At 43.5% G+C, this 18,292-nt stretch overlaps 1 protein-coding gene across 5 annotated transcripts in view; it reads left to right on the top strand.

The window, feature by feature from the left end:
• The window catches only part of TAMM41 (TAM41 mitochondrial translocator assembly and maintenance homolog), a 60,566-nt gene extending 42,620 nt beyond the window's left edge, over positions 1-17,946 (top strand). For 3 of the 5 annotated variants that reach the window (XM_019495961.2, XM_059715936.1, XM_019496095.2), the window contains one exon: positions 16,300-16,431. In XM_019495961.2, the coding sequence (XP_019351506.1) occupies positions 16,300-16,376 (77 nt within the window). In that variant the 3' untranslated portion in view covers positions 16,377-16,431. Of the gene's footprint in view, positions 1-102; positions 15,241-16,299; positions 16,432-17,770 lie in introns of those variants that run through there. The other 2 variants (XM_019496004.2, XM_019496058.2) reach the window with 2 other exon arrangements.
• The last annotated feature ends 346 nt before the right edge of the window (positions 17,947-18,292 follow it).

The following is an 18,292-nucleotide window of genomic DNA, read 5'->3' on the forward strand; positions in this document are numbered from 1 at the left end:
TAGGTATTTTGGAGATTATGCAGCTGGTAAGCATGTTTTTTAAGAGGAAGTTTTAAAACAAAGTAATAGGTGACTCCTACATGTCCTGTCTCTCAAATGCAGCTCGGAAGAAGTCATGGTGCAGGCCTCAAGAAATTTCTTACACATGCACCTAACTTCAAGACCCTTTATCCAGACCACACAAGGATGAGATGACATTCCAGAGCTGCTCATCATCTTCAATTCACACTTTATACTCAAGTTTATGCCTATTGCCTTTTAGAAAGTAATGTTTTAATAGTGTTTGGGGCCCCTAGTAGTTTGACTAAAATAACTATGGAAGTAGAAACAGTTGTGTCCTGAATGCTGATCTGGTTCTTTTAAAATCAGTTTTATAGTTGTGTTGCATTATAGGAAAGGAAGGTAGTGAGCCTATTGCCCATCTTTCCTTGTTAATTTGAAGAAATTGAAGAATCCATCAGTGATAGGCTAACAGAAGGCAGTATTTTAAAAGATGGCCAACATGGCTTCATTGCTGGCAAGTTCTGCTTGACCAGCCTCATCTCCTACAGTCTCAGGTAACTTGCCACCTGGATAAGGAAGATGAGGCTGATGTCGTATAGTTGGATTTTAAAAAATTCATTATCATTTTAAAAAATTAAAAAATCATATATTGACTCCCCTGTGAAATCCTATGAAACATGAGCTTTCTTTTCTACCTGGGAGAACCTTTACAATCTTTTCTCCAATGCCTGATGAAAGGTGCTTGTGCCTGAAAGCTGGCAATTAAAAAATTTTTTTTGCAAAAATCTTGTTGGTCTAATAAAAGATATCATCTCTACTAGGAGTCCTGATTGGATTTTAAAAAGGCCTTTGACTTGGTCTCCCATGATGTCCTCATAGTAAAATTGGGAAATTGTGGCCTCAACAACTTAACAGTCTGGTGGCTAGGAAACTGGCTCCAAGGTCAGATCCAGAGAGTATTAATAGATGGAACTGAATCAACATGGCGAAAGGTGACCAGTGGTGTCCCTCAGGGTTCAGTACTCAGACCAGTACTTTTCAACATATCCATCAGTGATTTGGATATGGGTGTGAAAAACGTACTGGCAATGTTCATGGATGACACCAAGTTGTGGGCGAGTGCGGTCACACTGGAGGATGGGCTGAGGATACAGGCTGACCTGGACAGGCTTGTAAGGTGGGCGAATCAAAACCTAATGATGTTTAACACTGAGAAATATAAAGTGATCTGGAGAGAAATAATCTGCAACATACTGATAGACTGGTTGGTGCTGCACTAGCTAGCAACACAACTGAAAGAGAACTGGGGGTCATGAGCAATCACAGAATAAACATGAGCTACCAGTGTGATGCTATAGCCAGGAGAGTGACCAGTACACTCCCATGCATCAACCAGTGCATCTTAAGCAAGACTAAGGATGTCATCCTCCCACTGTACTCAGCATTGGTGAGGCTGCAGTTGGAGTACTGTGTCCAGTTCTGGATGCTGCACTTCAAAAAGGATGTGGAGAAGCTTGAAAGGGTCCAAAGGAGGGCCACATGAATAATTAGAGGTCTGTCTGGAGAACAAATCATATGAGGAAAGGCTGAAGGACATGGGACTGTTCAGCCTGCATAGCAGAAGACTTAGTGGGGACTTGGTGGCAGCCTATAAATATATAAGGGGTGAACATCAGAAGCTGAGAGAGCATCTGTTCACCAAGGCACCCCAGGAAGACCAGAAATAATGGACATAAACTGCTAAAAGAATGTTTCAGATTGGATATAAGGAAAAACTTCTTTACAGTTAGTGTCCACAGTCTGGAACCCCCAGAGGAGGTACAGTCACCTATCCTGGAGATCTTCAAAAGACAATTGACACACACCTTCCTGGGGTCCTCTGCCCCTAGCAGTCTTTCCTGCCTAAGAGCAAGGGAGCTGAACCTGATGATCTTGTGAGGTCCCATCCAGCTCCTAATTTTTATGAACTTGTGCTTTTGCCTCCCAAGCACCTATTCTTGAGGTCCCTGCATGGGGGAGGGTTTCAGTTTCATAGTAGCTAGGGTCAGGAGGGACCTGAACAGATCACCTAGCCTGACCCCCTGCCACAGGCAGGAATGAATGCTGGGTTCACAAGACCCCAGACAGGTGATTGTCCAACCTCCTCTTGAATTTGCCCAAAGTAGGGGCGAGGACCACTTCACTGGGAAGTTGGTTCCAGATTTTGGCCACCCTAACTGTAAAATATTGCCTTCTGATCTCTAACCTAAACCTATTTTCCATCAGCTTATGACCATTGTTCCTCTTCACCCCAGGTGTTGCCTGTATGTATGCTGTGGATTCCTTCTCCCAAGGTGTAGCACCCTGCATTTGTCTGCGTTGAACCCAATTCTATTCTCATCTGCCCACTTTTGTAGTCTGTCTAAATCTAGTTGCAGCCTTTCTCTCCATTCAAGTGTGTCCACCTCACCCCACATCTTAGTGTCATCAGCAAAATTGGACAGTGTGCTTTCCACCCCCTCGTCCAAGTCACTGATGAAGATGTTAAATAATGTGGGCCTGAGGACCGAGCCCTGGGGTACCCCACTGTTCACATCTCACCAGGTTGAGTACAACCCGTCCACCACTACTCTCTGGGTGCGCCCCATCAGCCAGTTTTTACCCATGCAACTGTGCAGGCATCAATGCCGCAGTCACTTAATTTATTGATGAGGATGCGGTGAGAGACAGTGTCAAAGGCCTTCTTAAAGTCTAGAAAGACTATGTCCACGGTGACACCATCATCCAAGGATTTAGTTACTTGGTCGTAAAAGGCAATTAGGTTGGTCTGGCAGGACCTGCCTTTGGTGAACCCATGCTGATTCCCCTGAGCATGATCTCCCCTGCAGGCCCCCCACAGATATGCTCCTTGATGATCCTCTCCAAGAGCTTCCTAAGCACCGAGGTGAGGCTTACAGACCTATAATTACTTGGTTCCTCCTTCCTCCCCTTCTTAAAAATAGGGACCACATTAGCCAGTTTCCAGTCCCCCGGCACCTGGCCAGATGACCACGAATGCTCATACAGCTGGGCCAAAGGCTCCGCGATGACCCCTGCCAGCTCCCTCAACACCCTTGGGTGGAGGGCATCTGGACCTGCAGATTTAAAAATGTCTAGCCCTTCCAAAAGATCCCTAACTACATCTGCACTGACTGAAGGCTTGATAGAGCTGTCCCCAAGATTGTCCCTACCTCTGGTAGGTGGGATATCCTGGTCCCTGTTCAGGAAAACAGAGACAAAGAAACTGTTAAAAATATCAGCTTTCTTGTCTGGCGTGGCCACCAGATTACTGTTTGTGTCTTGCAGGGGCCGTACATTGCCTAGTGCCCTCTTCTTGCTCCCAATGTACTTGAAAAAGGATTTTTTGTTGTCCTTAATCCTGGACGCTAGCCTGAGTTCCATCTCTGCCTTGGCCTTCCTAATAGCCCTCTTACACTCCTGGGCCGTACTCCTCCTTGGTGATAGCTCCTCCCTTCCACTGGTTGTACGCGTCCCTTTTAGTCCTCAGGCATTGCTGAATGCCCTTGCTGAGCCAAGGGGGTTTCTGAGCACTCTTGCTCCCCTTGCTTTTCTCAGGGACTGTTATCTTTTGGGCTTGGAGGATCACCCCCTTAAGGTACAACCATCCCTCGTGGGCTCCCATCTCCCCTACCTTCTGGGCCCTTAGTGCCTTCCCCACTAGTCTCCTAAGCTCATTGAAGTTGGCCCTTCTGAAGTCAAGGGCTTTAGCCTTGGTATGAGCCCTAGATGCCCTGCGTTGGATAGTGAAATTCAGCAGGTGATGATCGCTATTGCCCAGGTGGTCAAGGACCTGCAGTCCCCTCACCAGGTCATCCCCCATGGCCAGGACCAGGTCCAGCAAGGCGTTACCCCTAGTGGAGCTGTGCACTTCCTGGAGGTTCTGTAATACAGCCAGGAACCTACACAAGTGGTCAGACCTGGCGCAACCCCCCCACCTTTCCTCTCTGTCCTGTCTCTTCTATATAGGGTGTACCCCTGAATGCCCACCGCCCAGTCATAGGTAGGGTCCCACCAGGTTTCTGTGAGCCCTACTAAGTCTGGGTTCTTACTTGCAATCAGGAGGCATAGTTCTTCCTGCTTACACCCCATACTACGAGCATTAGTGTAGAGGCACCTGAAGCCTCCTGAGGGTGCTCGTGCCTTCCTCCCACTCCCGGGACAGTTGTGGTGGTAATGCTGTTCACTGTAAAATGGCTCTCCCCTAACTGGTTGTGCCAATCAGCTGATCAGCAGGCCTGGGCAGGGGACAGCCCCTGGAGGCTGTGATTGCTACCTGCTGCCATTGATATGAGACTGGGTAGGGGCAATGGTTCTGGGCACCCTGACAGTCACTAGGTGGGCTGTCAGGGAGCCAGCCCCTCTCCCTTCCTCCCACCCTGGTGGATCAGGGGAGGGAGAACATTGGAATGTGAGATACTGGGGGTTCTAGGGACCCCTACTGTTCCATGTGTAAGTGTACCACCATTACACATGTCTCTAGGAAACTGCTCTCTGGTGAAGACTGTTCTCCAGTGCTCTCTGAGGGCATTTTTACACATGCAAGCGCTTCAGCGCCAGGCACCTTGAAAAGCACCCAGTGCTGCGATGCTTGCAGTTGTATAAGTGGCAAAATGCATATCAGCACTGAGAAAATGGTGGTGGCATGCTTTTGAACTGTAACACATCAGAGGTGCTTTAGTTCAAAAGTGCACCACTGCCATTTTCTGTGCACTGACGCACATTTCACTATTATACAACTGCATGTGGCACAGCACAGTTCGCCTCAGCTCATGTGCAGAGCGGACTCAATCAAGTCTGCTCCGAAGCAGTGGATCTCCAGTGTGTCGCAGGACAGAAGAGTATGTGTATAAATGCCCTGAAAGAGCTGCCAGTTTGTGATAGAATCACTTTTTTCCCACCAGAAACCATTTGAATGCTTGTGCACTTACTTTTTTGCATCAGGAAAAGGGTGCGTTACCTGATGCAAATGTAATGCCTGTCCACAGCCTTTTTTGTGTTATGGCTACTGGTCCACCTGAAAGTATGCAGAGATATGAGCCTTCCAGATGCAGCACTGTTTGAAAAGGATCCAGGCTTTTAACTACCTTTTTAAAGCCAGTTACTTGTCATAGGTTGAGGTCTCAAACCTGCCCTCCTATAGAAGTATGTCACAGAAAAACTATTGTATTGTTACTGAATCTACTTTGTGAGCAAACTTTTCAACTTGTGCTTCAGTGCGAATAAGGGAAGAGAGAATTTCCATAGGCAGACCTGCCTATATAGCTAATGTTGTTTGACACTATATGGCTTGTAACTTTGCTAAATTTTAACAAATGAGGCTAAAAATTTTCATATTTTGCGAAGTTGTGAATTTGGAAAGTTTTAACCCCTATGGTTGGGTCATGTCAGAGATTTTACCACAGGGAGAGCATTTTGTTTAACACACATCTCCTTTTTTTACAGCCATCTACTTGAGAAGCTCTATCACTTCATGAAAAATCTGGCAGGGGGTCACAGTGGGGTCATGAAGGCATCTTTTGCCATTCCCCCAAACTGAACTTCTAAAAATTGAGTTAGCATGTGTCACAGAGCACGGAGGTGCCCTGTTCCTAGAGAGGGGAAAACTGCCAGGGAGAGAGCCCTAGCAAGCAATAAGGAGCCCAGCTGGAGGTTGCCAGGGCAACCAGGAGGTCAGCTGACTGAAAGGGGCAAGGCCTGGCCCTTATAAAGGAGCAGAGGCCTGAGGCAGTTCCCTGCCAGCAGCCAGAGAGGCAGGAGCTCCCTAAGGCAGGATGTGAGGAGAAGCTGAACTGCAGGTATAGCTTGACCTGAGTTGAGCAATGTTGTTTTAGCCGAGCAGCTCTAAGTTATGTTATAGCCTAGAGGCTTGTGTTTTGCGTTGTTGTTGTTATGACCGGTGGTTTGGGTGAGGCTATTAGGGGTTGGAGGAGGCCTCATAGGGGACTGACAGCGGAGTGTGAGGACCCCAGTGCCCAGGTAGGGGTGCAGCATAAGGGGTACATAGACCCCAGCTCCCAGAGGGGGGCACTATTGAGAAGCCCCAGTGCGGGCGTGGCGAGCCCCAGAGATGGGGCAGCATTATCGGGAAGCCCAAGTGTGGGCGTGGCGAGCCCCAGAGAGGGGGCAGCATTATCGGGAAGCCCAAGTGTGGGCGCAGCGAGCCCCAGAGAGGGGGCAGCATTATCGGGAAGCCCAAGTGTGGGCGCAGCGAGCCCCAGAGAGGGGGCAGCATTATCGGGAAGCCCAAGTGTGGGCACGGCGAGCCCCAGAGAGGGGGCAGCATCATTTGAGAGTCCAAGAGTGAGCACGGAGAAGGAAGGCCCAGGGAGAACAGGAAGGGGCCAAGGAGGGATAGAATTGAGACAATGGTGATTCCATCGGCAAGGTGTGGACTGCAGTGTAGGGGAGGAAACGGAGCCGCAGACATCGCCCCCTAGCGGCGGGGCAGTATAAGGGCAGCCTCCAGTATGACATGCAGAACGAGACCCAAAATAAATATGTCTCGCCCCATCTTTTATAGCCTTGTCAATTAATACTAATTAATTAATCAAGAACAAGGCATGGCAGGCGAGTAGGCGGGTGGTTGCCCCAGGAACAGGTGTGGGCCACGTTAAGGGCGGCCCAGAGTGGGCACCTGTCACAGCATGCTAATTTAATATCTAAATACACTGACAATTGTACTGGATGTGCTCTGTCCTAGGGATACAGATGCTGACCAGACCTCTGTGCAATTTTTCTTCACAATATTCCTAGCACTGATGAGCACAGAACTGTGAGAAAGGAAACTATATCTTGTGCTCTCAATTCTCCTCCTGCCATTGACCAGGCAGTGAAATGGAGGAAGTCACCTGATTTGAAGGAATAGGAACTGGTGCAAACAATAGAACAGGAGCAGGAAGTAACCTCTACAGCTAGTTTGAGGGAGAAGAGGAGAAAGAGACTGAGTAATTATATAGCATTAGAGGGGGAAGAAGGCCAGGAGCTGGGAGACATGGTCAGAAAGGCCTGAAGTCATTAGGCCTCTGACATCTTACATTTAAGACACTATTGGGTTTGAGTCCCAACCCCTGTTGACAACCAGATGATTGGTGTCATTTTGCTGGTGCAGGTACCAGCAAGTAAGGGGCAATTGGGATCTAATCCCAGCCATGGTTGAGACCGAGGATTGTATCCCACCATGCTTTATGATGAATGTCAGGGTCCATAGAGCTTATTCCCTTTCAGAACCAGGGAATAAATCTAAGAATCAGTTAAATTGTTAGAGAAGACTGTGCCAGAAATCGAAGGGTCTTGATCCTGCTGATTAATCCAATAGTGGGGTCCATAACCAGGTAGGTCCCCAGTCCCCATCCTGCAGTCTACCCAGGCACTCACACTGACCTGGGAATCCAGAATCATAGAAAATTAGGGTTGGAAGGCACCTCAGAAGGTCATCTGGTCCAGCCCCTGTTCAAAGCTGTTTCCAACTAGATTATTCCAGCCAGGGCTTTGCTGAGCTGGGCCTTGAAAACCTCCAAGGATGGAAATTCCACCACCTCTCTAGGAAACCTGTTCCAGTGCTTCACCGCCCTCCTAGTTAGAGTTTTTCCTAATATCCAGCTTATGCCTTCTTTGCTGCAACTTGAGACCATTGCTCCTTGTTCTGTTATCTGCTGCCACTGAGAACAGAAATTCTATCTTCTTTGGAACCACCCTTCAGGTAGTTGAAGGCTGCTACTAAATCCCCCCTCAGTCTTCTCTTCTGCAGACTGAATAGGCCTCAGCTTCTCCTCATAAGTCATGTGCCCCAACCCCCTAACTATTTTTGTTGCTCTCACACAATACTCTAGATGTGGCATCACATGTGCAGAATAGAGGGAATTAATTATTTCCCTTGATCTGCTGGCAATGCTTCTACTAATGCAGCCCAGCATGCTGTTAGCCTTCCTGGCAATAAGGGCACACAGTTGACTCGTATCCAGTTTGTTATCCATTGTAAACCCTAAGTCCTTTTCTGCAGAGCTGCTGCTTAGCCAGTTGGTCCCAAGTCTGCAGCGGTCAGTGCATGAGACTCTTCCATACGCACATGCCCTTACGAACCTCATGAGATTTCCTTTGGCCCAATCTTCCAATTTGTCTAGGTCACTCTAAATCCTAGCCCTACCTTCCAGCATATCTACTACCCTCCCCCCAGCTTGGTGTCATATGCAAACTTGCTGAGAGTACACTCCATCCCATCTTCCAGATCGTTAATGAAAATACTGAACAAAACTGGCCCCAGGACTGGCCCCTGTGGCACTCCAGTTGATAGTGGCTGCCAACTAGACCTCGAGCTATTGAGCCTGATGATCCAGCCAGCTTTCCGACCACCTTACAGTCCATCCAACACAATTCCTTTGCTTGCAAGAATGCTATGGGAGATGGTATCAAAGGCCTTGCTCAAGCCATGTACATAGGGTCCACTGGTGTCCCCACATCCATAGAGCTAGTGATCTCGTCATAGAAGGCAATCAGTTTGGTCAGGTATGACTTGCCTTTGGTGAATCCATGCTGACTGTTCCTGATCACTTCCTTCTCCAGGTGCTTAGAAATGGATTCCTTGAGGACCTGCTCCATCATTTTTCCAAGTGAGGCTGATAGGTCTGTAGTTCCCTGGATTTTCCCTCTTCCCTTTTTGAATGATGGGCACTGTATTTGCTCTTTTCCAATTGTCTGGGACCTCCCATTTGCCGTGAGATAATGGCCAGCATCTCTCTAATCGCATCAGCCAACTCCCTTAAACCCTCAGATGCATCCCTTCTGGTCCCATGGACTTCTCTGCATCCAGCTTTTCTAAATAGTCCCTAACCTGTTCTTTCACCACTGCGGGCTGCTTGCCCTCTCCCCAAACTGTGCTGCCTGGTGCAGTAGTCTGGGAACTGACCTTGCCTGTGAAGACCAAGGTGGAAAAGACATTGAGGACTTCAACCTTTTCCTCATCATCTGTCAGTAGGTGCCTACCCCACACTTTCCCTGATCTTCTGTTTGTTGCTAACATACTTGCAGAAACCCCTCTTGCAGAAACCCCTTCATGTCCCTTGCTATCTGTAACTCCAGTTGTGCTGCTTTGGCCTTCCTGATTTCATCCCTGCATGCCTAAGTAACACTCACTTGTACTCCTCTCTTGTCATTTGTCCAAGCTTCCACTTCTTGTAAGCTTCCTATTTGTGTTTAAGTTCACTGAAGAGTTCTCTGCTAAGCCAAGCTGGTTGCTTGCAATACTTATTATTCTTCCTGCACATTAAGATGGTTTGTTCCTGTGTCCTTAGCAAGGTTTCTTTAAAATACAACCAGCTCTCCTGGACTCCTTTTCCCTCTCAGACTGGCCTTTCAAGGGACCCCTGCCCATCAGTTCCCTGAGGGAGTCAAAGTGATTTTTTTTTTTTTTTTTTTTTTTTTAAGTCCGGGGTCCAGACTGTGCTGCTCTCCTTTCTTCCTTTTGTCAGGATCCTAAACTGGATCATCTCATGGCCGCTGCTGCCCAGAGTGCCATCCATTTCTACATCCCCATCAATTCCTCCCTGTTTGTGAGCATCAAGTCAAGAAGAGCATGGCCCCTAGTTACTCTCCAACACTTGTACTAGGAACACTCTCCAGAAAGTTCCTAGATTGCCTGTGCACTGCTGTATTGCCCTCCCAACATATGTCAGAGTGACTGAAGATCCTCATGAGACCCAGGGCCTGTGATCTGGAAACTTTCACTGGTTGTCTGATGAAAGCCTTATCTACCTCATCCTCCTAGCCTGGGGGACTATAGTAGATGCCCACCATGACATTACCCTTCTTGCTCCCCCCTCTGACCTTGTTACACAAATTGCCAATTTCTTAAATCGCGAGTGAGACCTTATAAGGGAGGATAAGGCAAGATGCCACATTTATTGATTTTAAGCGCTTAATACACCCCCCCCCCACATCTATACCCCAATTTCTGTTCTGCATTGGTTTACATTATCAGTACTTGGATCAACATAGTGGCCAGCCAAGATGATCACAAGTAAGGAGCCAGGCTCCTGCTGGTCCATCTCGTCAGACGAACCGATGCTCCAGTATGACATGCAGAACGAGACCCAAAATTAATATGTCTCGCCCCATCTTTTATAGCCTTGTCAATTCACCCAATTCTCTGGGCTTTTGCTGTATTCCTTGAAGGTTGGTTGCCATTGTTCTTGGCATGGATTCTTCTTCTTGTGGTCTTCAGTCTGTCTGCATTCTTCAGCCAGTCACAAAATGCTTTGGTTTTTCACAGGTACACTCTCATCCATTCTCTCACACATACAGCGTACAAAGATTGAACACTTATGTCAGGCTACAGAGCAATACAAAATGGAGTTTCTTAAGACAATGCAAAACTCAAGAAAATACATAAGATTAAAAGCAATAGGTAAAAAAGGTCTATGTGTATAACATCCTTAACCCAAAGACTTTCAGCAGGTCTATCTCCAGTTTGGTAGTGGAGCTCTGAGCAGTCATACAGCTCTTTTACATAAAATGCTGCTATTCCTCCTCTTCTCCCTTGCCTGTCCTTCTTGAATAGTTTGTACCCATCCATGATAGTAGTCCAACCATGCGAGCTATTCCACCAAGTCTCTGTTATTCTAATCATGTCATAGTTTTTTGACTGTGTGAGGACTTCCAATTCTTCCTGCTTGTTTCCCAGGCTCTTTGCACTCATATATACCTCTCCTGGGCCTGGACTTGCTAGGCCCCCTTGTTAGAGCCTTTTGTGGTACCGATTATTGTGGTGCTCTCAGTACAACATGTGTTTTTCATGAACATTACATTAGTGGATTTATCTAAACATCCCTGTGAAATTGGGTGGTGGTATTCCCACATTACAGCTGGGAAATTGAGGCAGAGAAAAATTCCAGCCAAAATAAAATGTGTGAATTTTTGGATGTTCGGATTCTCAGTGCCAAGAATTTTGTAATCCTTCATGTGTTGGAGCACAATCCAGTCAACCCGCAGTCATGAGCACTCCAGCTTAATGTAAATCTGTTCCAAGTACCTCACATTGTGTGCCCCACCCCCATACACACACTTTTTTTTTTCTTCTGGGGTGCCTGTGAAGTTCCGTAAAGTTTCTTCTGGAGGCTGCATGTAAAGCTCAGTTTTAAATAAAAGCATGAGTTCACCGGGAATGCTGTGGCTAGAAGCCGGGATAGAATCTCGTCCTCAAGAGTAGTATTCAGCTATCTATTCAGGGGTTCTAAACCTTGTTAGACTAAAAACACCCCTCAGAAAATGCTCTTGCCCTCACTGGTTTTTGGACTGGAAAAACAATAGAGCAACAGTTCACCTCGTGGAGCAACTGCTTCACCAGTCCAGCTGGCACAAGGGGTAGTGTTCCCAGGTACCAATTGGCTGGGCCCCAGAAGCTCCTGAGAGTGAGTAGCCCTGAGCTTGATGGGGCTACTTGATGGGGACAAGACAGGGCTGCTTTTTATACTGCTGGGGACCATACAGGTGCTGGCCCTGGGCTCTAGCTCCTGTTGGCTGCAGATCTGGGAGGAGCCAGGCAGGGTTATTTTGCCCCACAGCAAAGTGCATGTCTGAGCACATGCGCTGAGGCAAAATGCCTCGGCTTAAATTTGCACCACTTCTGTTTGAGCTGCTGCAAGCGCACGTGCTTGCATGCGTGGACACGCCATTGGAGTCTCAGAATAGCAGTCTTTCTATGCCTGAAGAAGGATGATTGCACCCATAAGCTTGCGAAGAACCTTTTTCCAACTACTCAGTTGGTTTAATAAAAGATATCGCATCTACCCAAAGACTTTGCCTGCCTGTTTCCTTAGACCAGTATGGACGGCTATAATCAATAACCCAGTGGCAGGTAGCAACACCTAACAATGCTAGTATTGAATGGCACCCTGGGTGATAATCACTGATTTAAACCTTGATCACGCTTTCTCTTCCTGCAGTTCTCTGTAACTCTTTATATGCTTTCCAGTGTCGGAGAAAATGGTCCTTCAAATAACGTCCTTCCTGACACACTAGTGATTCATCACCAGATCACTCTTAGTCTAATGTGCTGAATGAGAGGGGTCTTGTGGGGGAGGCAGAGGGGGAGGGAATGGGTTTGATTATGTAACACAATGCACATATAGAAGGGGATCATATTAAGTTTGTCATTGGGCATTTCCTAAATTTTGACTGCTTGACATGATAACCTTTAATGTAATAAATGGATGGAATAAATATTTATATTTGGATAGACCTAGATGACTCCTTCAGGAGCTCAGCAAGGAGATACTGGGTTTTCATTGCTTAGAATTAATTATTAATAAAATAATTTTTGCTTAGAACTGCTTTTTTCTTGTAAGTGATTCATGAAATCTTTATGAAGGTTATATCAATTTGAAAGCTTATAGTATCTTCTAAAAGCAACCTTGATCCAATTTCAGTTTCATAAGATGTAAAAGATTTGCTACCAGGAGGCACTAAGTACACTGATGCTGTGCTTCAGAAAAATGTCTGTTTTATTTAATATTTAACAAGTAGCGATTCCTGCTTGGTTTACCTTTGACCACTAAACTAGTTTCCTTAATTACAGATGTTTTAAATATAGTACAGAAAGGTTCTGGCCTCTCTGTAATTTTAATAGTACAGCATATGTGTTTTAGGGCCTGAACTGAACCTGAATTTGAATTTGTCAACTAATATTGGTTGTATGTAAGGCTTTTTCTTCCCAAACTCTCTTAAGTACTCTTAAATTTTTCCTAGCAAAGCTTTGAGCTAGTAGAGGCTTAAAAACATTTATGGATTCTCACTTTTATATATCTACCTATCCTCTAAGTGTTCGTTCCACAATATATGGTATTGGCAAAAATAAAGGTGGAACTCGCACATTTCATTGAATTGGTAATTTAAAGCTTCCCACCCATTCATCCACAGTACCTTTTGTAAAGCATTTTTGTTCTTTTTTTTTTTTTTTTCTTCTTCTTGCCATGTTTATGCAAACTAGTGACTAGTATTTCTGAGAATATAAAAGGAGATATCGGTATTCCAAAACCTTTTGAGTAATAATTGAATGATTACTGTGATTTCTGTTCAAACCTTGCTACTTTGAAAAACCCACAATTCCTGTCTATAACAAGCTAGTCTGTACCCTGCTGTTGAAGTAAAATAATTCAGATCTGGGATGAAGGTCATTATTTAGAGAGTACACTGTTTCCAAACATTATTTGGCAGAATCCACAGTTATAACAAAGTATTTCAACCCAGCTAACAGGATTTCCTTTCATTTTTCTCTGCCAGCTTGGTTTTAAAATTGAGCTCAAATAGTGTGTTCTTGTTTGTTGTTAAATGACTGACTTAGCTTTTGAAAATATGTCTGTGTAATTTCTAAAATCTGTGGTGAGATTTCTGGTCTGTTTCCTATTAGAGATGGCACCATCATTTGATTTATTTTTCTTCCTGTGCAGTTAAGAATTCTGAAAGTTTTCATATTTAGCTGCTCCTAAGGAGCAGTTTTGTATTGATATTTATGAGTTTGGAAACCTGATCTGAAATAACACTGAACTTCATTATAATGACAACATTTGATCCAATGGGGTATAGATTTATGAGACGGTACAGTTAAGCCTGTAAGAATCTTGATAGGGGCTTAGTAATAAAACATTACAAATCAAAGTAATATTGTTCAAGATTGTAGTTAAGCCCTTCCTTGACTTTTATTCAAGTCAGGATACATGCTTGACTACATACTACATTCAGCATAACTTCAGAGAAAATTTAGAAAGGTGGAATGTTGAAAGTATTAGCCCAAATACATTTGCCAGATTTCAAAAAGTGGCATGGTGACATCTTTAATGATCAATAACACATGCAATCTCTACTTACCTAATTTCCCCAAATTTAGCAGTCTTATCCTCTGCCTGCATTAAACCATTGTTTTGTATTATGGCAGAAAAATCTAAACTGAAGAGAAAGGAGAGGGAACTAACAAGTAGTTGTGGATTCATTTAAGTTTAAAGGCATTTTCATTTTGTCCAAGTACTCAAGAACCTCTTGTTTGGATTCTGAAACTAAGCTATAATTGCGGCCATTAACTTTTACTACAGATGTGACTCATTTCCCCCTTCCCCCCCCACCCCCCATGGGCTTCTTTAAGGAGTTGGCTGTGTACAAGAACCCATGTTTTGATTTGTAGCATGATGAGTTTGGGCAAGAACTTTAAAACAAAAAAAAAAAGGCATCTTATTACATCAGATTCCAGATTCAAGGCTGTAGTGGGTGGGGTTCAGTTGAGTGCTGACTGCAAAAAGGATATTTAAAAGATTTTTCTATGTTCAGCTGCTGCAGGAGACTATTAGTTGGCTCACAGATACAACAGGCAGTCTTTGCTGCCTGCAGTGCTAACACTGTAAAGGACTCCTGCAAGCATATATTAACTGTTTCACTGCTGATGTTTCTGTCACCATGCTCTTATATTGATAGTACATTGACCTTCCTGGAATTACAGAATATGGAAATGTTTCTTGTTTGAGTGGCAGTCATCAGGGTTATATGTTAGGTTATTTTAATATGTAGAGTATGGGTGTCCCTATCGTGTCTAGCACATTGGGATTCTGGAATGTGATAGTTGTTCCTGGGTGCTACTGAGCAAACTGTTTTCTGGAATACCATAATCTCAGAATAACAAACACTCTAGTGACTGCACACAGTTACAGTAGCCTATCATCTAACTTTCAGTATTTACTGATCTGTTGATTCTCATTTTGAGAATCAGTGTGGCTATATCTCTGTTAATGGTACCTAAGAACACAAAGCAAGGAGTGCAAAAAAAAGATTGCATGCTTAGCTTTAAATTATTTCCTTTGTGCAAGTCTGATAGTTTTTAACTGTGCAATAGCATTCTGTTTGCAACGTGTACATTTGTCTACCATGTTTAATAATCATGTAATATTAATTAATTTCATATACACAGACACAATTTTCATTATCTTCACAGTGTATCTTACATATTACTTTAAAAAACATTTAAATTTGGAATTGATTGTTCTCAAAGGTCTTTTTGTAAGAGAGAGATATACGGTATATCTTTTCAACTCTTCCAAAGATGGTGTGCAGTGGACAATAACTAATTTTGAATCTTAAGTTGTTTATTCATGCCAAAAACCTCTCTTTTCTGTTCTATATTATGTTGTACAGACATGATTAAATTACTTTTAATTGACTTAATCTGGCATTCATAGTATATGTGAGTATTATAAAAAAATATATAAAGATTTCTTAATGTATGTGCATGAAGGACAGAATTAAAGCTGTTCATTCTGTCTTAAATGCTGCCCTTCCAGTTTTCATATTGCTTAATAATACAACTGCAACATTCTGGTAATCTGGGGAATTTCCTTGCCTTTTTAGAAAGAAAAAAATTGCAGGAGGAATTGGGAACACAAAGCATATGAAACTATGCCTTCCAGGATTTTGGAGCTTTGTTGACTTGTCAAAATTGAACAGTACTTTATTTTAAATGTCATAGTCTGGTATTTATATGGTTAAACACTGTAGGACATCATATTATCAGCACACTACTAGCACAAGAGAGTATCTATCTCCTGCAAAACTTTACTGACTCCATAACTAAAATTGCCTTGCAAAGTGTATGAGAACTGGCAGACATTTCCTTCACAACTATAATGCACACAGATATTTAGGCAATAGTTACTGTAGAACCCTGGCTCAAAATTTATATCTTACTTGAAATCCTCAGGAAGTATCCTTTCCTCACTCCATACTTACTAGACAAGTGCATGCAACATGCCTCTCTTAAAAGGTCAGAGATGATCTTCACCAACACATAGAAAATACCGTATTTTTGCACATATACCCTGCCCGCGGGTATAAGCCACACCCATGTATAACCCGTGCGAAATTGTATTTTTGTAAATAAATCCGTGTATTCCCCACGGCGGCGTATACACAGGGAGGCTATACTCCTTTGCTATACTCCTTACTGATTCTTGTTAACATCAGAAACACTTAAGGGTAAACAATTACACTGCTGTTGTGAATAATATATTATTATCCTTATCTGTTCCATCAATGTTGTGCATCTTATGCACCATCAACTTCCATAAACTGCTATATCATAAATATGTCAAGAAAGTTACTGATTTATAACTATACAAATAGAGTTGAGTCACCTTTCTGGTGAAATACTTATTTAAACCTGCTTAAAGTGGTACAAGTTAAATATTTCAGTCTCTCTTCTTCAACTTTTTTTCTTGTTTTTCTTAGGGCTGAAGAAGTCAATGACTTATAGTATGAGGAAAATGTATAAAATGACGAAAGGATGGCTAAGGAAGACATCTTAATTGAGTTTTGTATTTGCTGTGCATTGGTAAATAAACTGGTCTTTGTGTTCAAATAGCTTACAGTTGTCTGTTGCTCTGTCTATCTAGGAAAATTTCACAGAGGTGTCCGTGCTGGCTTGTTTACAATTGCACACACACAGAATTGCCATACATGCAGTAGAGGAAAGATTGAGAAAATATTTTAGTCTCAAAACCAAAAGAGCACCATCATCTCTAAAAAGAAAATAATTTACCATCTTGCTGGTGGTGTCATTCTGCAGCAAAAAATATAGATATTTCTCAAGTTGAATAAATGTAACACTAACATTATGCTTCCATGGCAGTAAGAGGACAAAGCCATCTCTCTGAAGGGTGTACAATGTAACTTAACAACTTAGACAAAAAGGAAAAGTAGAGTTTATTTACACTATTTCTGAGTTCCTTCATTTTGGACTGGATTCCTTTTTTGTTTGTGGTGGACTAAAGTAAAATTTCCTTTATAGGTAGTTTACGGGGCGGGGGTTCTAAAAGATGATTAACTAAGATTAAATTGGTATGGAACACAGACTCAGTCCTATAATAGATACATTTTGGAAGAAAAGATCAATAAAGTTTTCTAAAATCAGACGTTGACATGTGTGACCATGATTTGAGTGAATTACCTGTGGGTGCAATTATCCTGTTGGGAAATTACCATAAATTTGTGAAGTGGGTAGTGCAATTGCATCAGAGTTGGAGCCTTGTGATGGTCTCCCTCTGACAGGAACACTTTCTATTGACCTAGACACAGTACCATGGTGGTAGAGAACATGTCAGAGGACTGAAGTTGTGCAAAAAATTATTATTTGATATCAAAGTTTATTATCGAACTTCTCTAATTTACTGCAGACAAAAAGCTTTCCACTTTTTACTGAGAGTTGATTTGACGTTCAGAAGACTGACATTGAGTGTGTTAACCCCACGCACACAATTTTACTGGCTGTTAGTTTAAGCTAATGGTGCTCAACCTATGGCTTGCAGGCCACATCTCGGCCCCAAAATTAGTAGATCCAGCCCATGGCACAAGGGATCAGCAGCAAGTAGTTCAGGCCAGCCAGCCCTGTGCAAATGCCCCTTATCCTCTTTGTAGCCAGGGATAAGCTCTTTTCCTCTCTCCCTGTCCTGCAGTATAGGCAGTCACTGCCCTCCCTACCTCCCTTGCTGGAGGGGAGAGGTGGCTTGTGGTATAGTTGGGTCGCAAGTACCTGGCCCACCTCTCTAAGAGGCTGAGCTCCATTGGTTTTAACCAGTGTGAAGAATTTTAGATTGACACTTTGTTTAAATCACAAACAAGGATTTGAAAAAAATTGGTATTGAATTTTGTGATGTATGCTCTCCAGGTTTGTTTTTGTAATTACAAGTATTTATTATTTCAGGGCCACATCTGAAAAAGTGCTGTGCCATCTTTAACTCCTGTTTAAAGATGAGGGAGCTCATTACACTGGAAAATTTTATCCATAGTCAATTCAATGAGGTTGTACTTTTCCTGTATATAATATATAGTTTTTGTAACTTAAATTTTAAACTATTAAAAAAGTTGTATAATGGAAAAGTGTCTACTGTGGTGCTTTTATTTGAAAAACAGAAGAATTGATGGTCAATTGTCATTGACCATCAGCATGTACAACATTTGTAAGAATCTAAAAACTGAAGAACTACACAATACTGGGAACTGAAGTTCCTGTAGCAGCTTTCCTGATTGTATTATATCCTCTTAATGTTTCACATAGGAAGTACTAGTCATAGCTTTCATAGACATTAGGGCAGGAAGGGACATCGTAAGATCATCGGGTCCATCCCCCTGCCCAAAGGGCAGGAAGTCAGCTAGAGTCAAAGGATCCCAGCAGGATAAGCATCCAAATGTTTCTTAAAAGTTTCCAGAGTAGGTGCTGGCACCA

The sequence above is a fragment of the Alligator mississippiensis genome, chromosome 12, assembly GCF_030867095.1.
Source record: "Alligator mississippiensis isolate rAllMis1 chromosome 12, rAllMis1, whole genome shotgun sequence".
NCBI lineage: Eukaryota > Metazoa > Chordata > Crocodylia > Alligatoridae > Alligator > Alligator mississippiensis.